This window comes from Trichoplusia ni, chromosome 28 (genome assembly GCF_003590095.1).
Source record: "Trichoplusia ni isolate ovarian cell line Hi5 chromosome 28, tn1, whole genome shotgun sequence".
Lineage (NCBI taxonomy): Eukaryota > Metazoa > Arthropoda > Insecta > Lepidoptera > Noctuidae > Trichoplusia > Trichoplusia ni.
The window spans coordinates 1,849,784-1,856,709 of record NC_039505.1 but is presented as its reverse complement, the minus strand read 5'-3'; the positions used below and the strand labels follow the sequence as shown (position 1 = coordinate 1,856,709).

General features: G+C 41.4%; 1 protein-coding gene across 1 annotated transcript; it reads left to right on the top strand.

Moving 5' to 3' along the window:
* The first annotated feature begins 3,336 nt into the window (after window positions 1–3,336).
* On the top strand, window positions 3,337–5,083 carry LOC113506014. Its single transcript, XM_026888875.1, has 2 exons — window positions 3,337–3,510; window positions 3,950–5,083. The coding sequence occupies exons 1-2, from the start codon at window positions 3,337–3,339 to the stop codon at window positions 5,081–5,083; spliced, it is 1,308 nt and encodes a 435-aa protein (XP_026744676.1).
* Window positions 5,084–6,926: the final 1,843 nt, after the last annotated feature.

Genomic DNA, 6,926 nt, shown 5'->3' with positions numbered 1-6,926 from the left:
CCAAACAGAAAATGGAAAATAGGTAGGGACAAAGGAAATTATGGAACGGGCTTACTTTCGCATGCAGGCGTAGACAGACAGCACCGACGACACAGCGAACAGAGCACGAAGACAACACGTGCTCAGGCACGCTGGGCCGCAGAGTATTTCACCGCAGGTGTAGACAGCACCGACGACACGGCGACGGAACACGAAGACGACACGTGCTCAGGCACGCCGGGCCGCTGCTTTACAGCGCAGGCGCAGGCAGACAGCACCGACGACACGGCAAACGGAGCACAACAACACGTGCTCAGGCACGCCGGGCCGCTGAGTTTTGCAGCGCAGGCGCAGACAGTACCGACGAGGCGAAGACACGACGAACGGAGCACGAAGACAACACGTGCTCAGGCACGCCGGGCCGCAGAGGTTTGCAGTGCAGGGGCAAACAGCCAGGCTCCTTTTTCCTCCGGACAGCCACCGACGCCAGCAGGACGCAGTAGGGTCACGGGATTTTTTCTTTTCCCAATAGAAATTTCTTCAAAATATTGCAGTAGTCACGGTCGCCATATGTTGATGATTAAATTAAACGATCAACTTTGATAACTTGAAAATTATATATTAAATTGAAGCGGCTCAATATTACAAATGTAGAAAGATAGAGTCTAGGTGAGCGGCGCGTGCGCAGTGCGCGTCCGGTGCGCTCAGTTCTCCTGTGGCCGAATGACCGTTGCCGCCGTTGTCGGGCGGCGCGAGCGATCGCGCGTTGCCGCGGCCCCCGCGTACCCGCCTCCCCGCTTGCCGGGCGGCGCGGGCGATCGCGCGTTACCGCGGACCCCGCGTCCCCGCTGTTGCTAGGTGCGCGATGGCGCGCACACGACCTTTTCCTATAGCAAACATTTTGCATACTTACGCGGTCTCGCACTCTTTCATCATTATCTAGTCAGAAAGAGTGCGATGTAATAATTTGTGTGATGTATACAGATGTATAATAAAAGGTAGTTGACAGCTCAACGGTGACGCAACATCATTCTGCCATCTGTCACTTGTACCGAGCGGACGTGCCGTTGAGCTGTGTGCCTACTTATTGAATATTTGGTGTTTAATTACAAATCCCATTAGAAACTAGTGGACATCACATTGGTGACGAGTAAAAGTGCAGTGAGAAACCAAAAGTTGTATGTTCCTGTTTCAGCATTCGGTTAACAATAAATTCCGTATCAACAAAGAAAAATAAGTACCTACTAGGTGTAAAAAATCGAAAAAGTGTGATTTTTCGCGTAACCATATAATATGACAACGTGCTTAGAATCGTTACAAATTATGTAGGTATGTGCGTAGAACCATAATCGAATTGTTTTGTTGTTATAAAGATTCTTAACTCATTAAAGATAAGAGGTGAAATTACATTATCTATTATCGTCTCGTATAATGAAATTAAAGCGTTTAGTAGGTAATTATTTTATTATTATACCAGCTTATTTAAAAAATACGATTAACTTTTTAATATTGTGTATTGTTAACCGAACCTGTTTGCACATACCAATGATCTGAAAGGATACCCTTAATTACAAACTCATTAACCAAGTACCACTCTGATGTAATCGGCAGTTATTGTACCTAACTATAATGTTATAATGACACTATTGTCGCGATGCATAGCTATGCAAAATAACAATAAATTCTAAGATAACGCGAAAACATTGTAGCTTCTAGCACTGTCTATCGTTATAACTATGAAACATTGGCGTCATAAGATATAATTTTATTTTCACTCAAACAATGTCATTCAATAATTAATTTGATGTCATAAAGCTTACTATTAGTGATCATTTGTGGGTCGCGTTATAAATAGCTGGTGGGTTAGACTACGGAAATTATGAAATACCCACATTTGTGCAATAAAAAAATATTTTTACAGTTTTACCTACTTATACTTACAACGCTGATTACGTGCTACATTAATGTTACCTGACGTATACCCTAAATTCGCACTATTAATAATTTATACCAAAATATAGAAACCGTTATACCTAAAAATAAGCAGTCAATTGAATTGCATGAACCCTCAGGATTATATTATTATCTAAAGGTTATAATCTCAATAGATACAAAAAGACACTACAAAAATGTTGTTAACGATTACGATTGTTTTCTTATTAGTATAAAATAACGATTTCATCAAACTAAAATAATTATGTATAGCATTAGTTATAATAAGTATCGATGAATTTAATAATGTTATCGTAGCATTATAGGGATAAGAGTAAAGTTTTGATATAATAATTATAATAGGTCCGAGGGTCGAATCCCAGGTGTTACATAGTGTATTAAGAATATGTTTGTAAATTCTATACCAAAGTATAAATTCTTTCATCATCTGTAACAGTGATTAAAATATCAGAATATTTATCTTTATTTTACAAGGTTTCCCTGTCCTATTGCAGATCGTCCGACATGTCCCAAACACAGATACCGACAATAGAACCATTTGATTGTGAAGGCGATTCAGTTTCTTTAGGTTCTCGTTGGGAAAAATGGAAAAGAGCTCTAGGAATTTATTTTGTAGCGACCTATACCCTCGACCAAAGTACAAAACGTGCAATATTACTGCATTCTGGAGGCATGATATTACAAGATATATATTTCAATATACCGGGCGCCCACGTTACTGATCCTAAGGAGGCTGGAGTTTATAACATCGCGGTTCAAAAATTAGATGATTATTTTTCTCCAAAGCAAAGTTACTTATTTGAAAAGCATATATTTCGGTTAATGAAACAAGAAGAAGAAGATGATGAGAAGTTTGATAATTTCTTAATACGATTGAGATGACAGAGTTCTAAATGCAACTTCGCTAACGAAGATCCAAATCTGATCGACCAAATAACCGAAAAGTGTAACTTATCTAAACTAAGAAAAAATATTTTATTACTTGGTGACACCGCAACTCTAGAAAAAATAATAGCAGAAGCTAATACGTTAGAAACAGTCGAGCGTCAATTGATCGAGTTTCACGATAGACAAAGCAAACAAAATACGTCTAACAGTATCAACAAAATCGATGGTAAATCTACCACATGATTTGTTAAGAAGGAGGTTAATTTCTGCAACCGATGTGGCAGCAAAGGGCACAAAAGCGATAGCAGTACTTGCCCTAAAGGACACTTCCAAAAACATTGTAGAACCAGGGCCAATAAAAGAAAAAGTACCAACCTCTCATCTAGCGATGAAAATAAATATAAAACATCTAAAATACACCCCACCCATAATAAAGGACCTACATCTGTAGACTATATTTTTCACATCGACGATGATTCACAAATAGAATGTCAGGTAGGTGGAGTAAATGTTAAAATGCTCATAGATTCTGGTAGCAACTCCAACATTATAGATGACAGGACTTGGGCACAAATGAAGCAGTCGAAAGTAAAAGTTTCAAACCAGCAAAGGTGTTCAGATAAAACGTTCTTGGCAAATGGTGCTAAAGAGCCACTAAAAGTACTGGGCTCATTTGATGCTCTGATAAAGGCTGGTTCTAAATCATTTATTACAAAATTTTATGTAATTAAAAATGAGTCAAGGAGCCTTTTAGGAAAAGACACTGCCATCTCCCTCAATATACTGAAGTTAGGCCTTGGGATTAATTCTGTCGAGCAAAGACCACTCCCCAAGTTCAAAGATGTCCAGTTAGAAATTTCTATTGATAAAACAGTTCGTCCCGTTTGTCAAACTTACCGACGTGTTCCTATTCCTTTGGAATCTAAAATAAACAAGAAGATAGATGTATTGGTACAAATGGACATAATTGAACCGGTAAATAAATCTTGTTCTTGGGTTTCTCCGATGGTGCCGGTCCTGAAGCCTGATGATGATGTTCGAGTTATTCGATCAATTCGATCATTCGCGCGCATCGAATACGGACGTGCCTTATAAAGTGCAACGTGCAGACATTTAAATTCGCGAACAGCGCGGCTCTATGCCGCTGCCCGTCTCTGTCGCTATGAGCTCAACACTCATAGCCAACGAATTGTTGGCGTTTATACAACACGCCATCGACACCATGGATGAAGTTAGCATCTTGCAAATATGCAAGACTAACTTCAAGGAAGAAGAAATAAGCAGTGGGAAGAGACTGCTGTACATGAGCCTGGACAAGCTCGACCAGATGCCGTCTAGACGGAGGGACGGTACGGAGAAGAGCGTCCAAGACATAATCACCTTGCTGAAGGTGACCGATCCGGACGACGTTCCGACTTTCGTGGCGAAGGATCTGCACAAGCTGCCCCCCGTCACGTTCGACCACGTCGACGTCACGAGGCTCCTAAAAGACATCATCTTCCTGAAGACGAGCCTGTCAGAAGTGCAGTCCAAACTAGAGGTCTCGGAAAAGACCATTCAGGAGCTGCGCGCGGAAGTAGTGTTATTGCGTAACACTATGTCTGTAAGTAGGTCACCTGACGAGGCCTCTAAGGTGAACACACGTCGCGGGGCGCAAAACCTTTCCGTCTGCAGTTTTGCATCGGCTGATTTCGATGCGTCTGCAGTTATAGGAGAGTGCAATGCCCCGATTGCGAAAGAAGTATCCGCGTCGACGCCTCGGCGCGTTTATGCTGACGCCGCTGCTCCAAATCCGAGCTGCGTGACCTTACCCCGCGCGCCCGCGCCGGCGCCCGCGCGTGTTCCGTGCCCCGCCCCGCTGCCCGCTGCACCGAGTGTGCTGCTGCCGAGACGGGATGAAGATGGTTTTGAGCTGGTGCAGAGGAAGAAGCGTCGTCCCAAACCTACAAAGAACCGCTGCGGCAAGGCTCCAACAAAGCCCAAACAACTAGTGCGTGCTGCGCAGCCGAACACGCCGGTATACATCTCCCGCCTACATTACTCTGTGAAGCGAGAGAGTATCGTCCAGTATGTGCGCCAGAAGTTGAAATACACGCTGAGGGTGCAGGAGCTGGAGTCGAACCGCAACGTCAACTTCAAGGCGTTTGTGGTGCGAGTACCGAATTGCTTCCTGCATCTCGTCTTAAATGAAGACTTCTGGCCTCAGAACGTGGTGTTCCGTCGCTTCCGCGGACAAGTTCCACCAGAACGCACTAAGACGTAGTATAAGGAAGTTTACTAACTTAATTTTAAGCTATATATACTAACAACTATTGTATAAATATCTATGTTAGTCTGTAAGGTATATGTCTATGGGCCTTAGTAGCCTGATAATAAAATGATTTATTATTATTAATTTTATTATTATTATTATTCGAGAAAATCATCCATTGCCTACTATGGAACAACTTATTCCAAAATTTTGTAAAGCAAAGTTTTTCTCGAAATTAGATATTAAAAATGCTTTTCATCACGTTGACTTGACAGAAAATAGTAGAGAAATTACCACATTTATTACTAGTAAGGGTCTTTACCGGTACAAACGACTTATGTTCGGTATTTCATGTGCGCCGGAACATTTCCAAAAAATAGTGGAAAAAATCTTACTGCCATGTGAAGGTGTTGTAAATTTTATAGATGACATAGTTGTTTTTGGGCGTGATATGGAGGAAAGCCAAGCTAGGCTTCAACACGTTTTAACAGTGCTCGGAAACAACAATGTTTTACTGAATAAAAGTAAGTGTGTTTTTAATGCTAAATCCATTCAATTTTTGGGCCACGAACTTTCATCATCGGAAATATGACCTCTCGATAAATACATTAAAGCTACCGAGACATTTAGACCACCGGAAACCATCAAAGAAATTCAAAGTTTCCTAGGATTAATAAATTTTGTTGGAAAGTGGATTCCTAACTTGTCGACCTTAACAGAACCAATTCGTCAGTTGCTTCGACAAAAGGTGCATAAAAATGCCAATATCACGGCGTTCTGGAAAACACCCCAAACAATAGCGTATAACGAATTAAAGAAATGTCTCTCTAAGATACCCACTCTTGGGTACTATGACCCAAAAGATCGTACCCAGGTTTTCGCAGATTTCGCAGAGCCCTGTAGGATTAGGCGCAGTACTAATTCAGTACGACAAAAGTGACCCTCGTATTATTGCTTTTGGCAATAAAAGTTTGTCTGATGTAGAAAAGCGATATTGCCAGGCCGAAAAAGAGGCCTTGGCCTTGGTGTGGACAATCGAGCACTTTCACATGTATTTGTATGGAAAGAAGTTCGAACTTGTTACGAACCATAAACCTCTCGAAGTCATATTTGGCACGACTTCCAAGCCTTGTGTTCGAATCGAGCGCTGGGTACTCCGGTTGCAAACTTACGATTATAAAGTAATTTATAAGCCGGGCAAATCAAATATAGCAGATCCATTATCTCGATTATGCAGGAGTACGGTCTCAGCAACAAGTCCTTTAGAAGATGAAAATCATATTAACCAAATTGTGCACTATGCAAGACCAGTAGCAATATCTCTTAAAAGTATTGTAGACGCATCAAAAGATGATATTGAGTTCAAGTTGGTTAAAGACGGTTTACTTAACAATAAATGGGATGCTTCAGTAAACAACTACAAATTATTCCAGCATGTACTATGGATACATGATGATCTTTTGTTAAGAGGCACAAAGATAGTAATTCCTTCCGGGTTGAGAAAACAAGTCTTAGTAGCGGCCTATGAGGGTCACCCAGGCATTGTTAATATCAAGGCTAGATTGTGCACCAAGGTATGGTGGCCGAAAATTGACAAGGACGCTGAAAATACAGTGAAAAACTGTAAAAGGTGTACCTTAGTTTCGGCTCCAAATGCACCAGTACCCATGAAGAGGCGTGAACTGCCTTTAAAAGCCTGGGTGGATACTGCCATTGATTTCCTGGGTCCATTACCAAGTGGACATTATCTCTTTGTAATTATTGACTATTTTAGTCGATACAAAGAAATCGAGATCATGAAATCAATTTCTACACAAGACACAATAATTGTGTTAAAAAAAAATTCACGTACCGG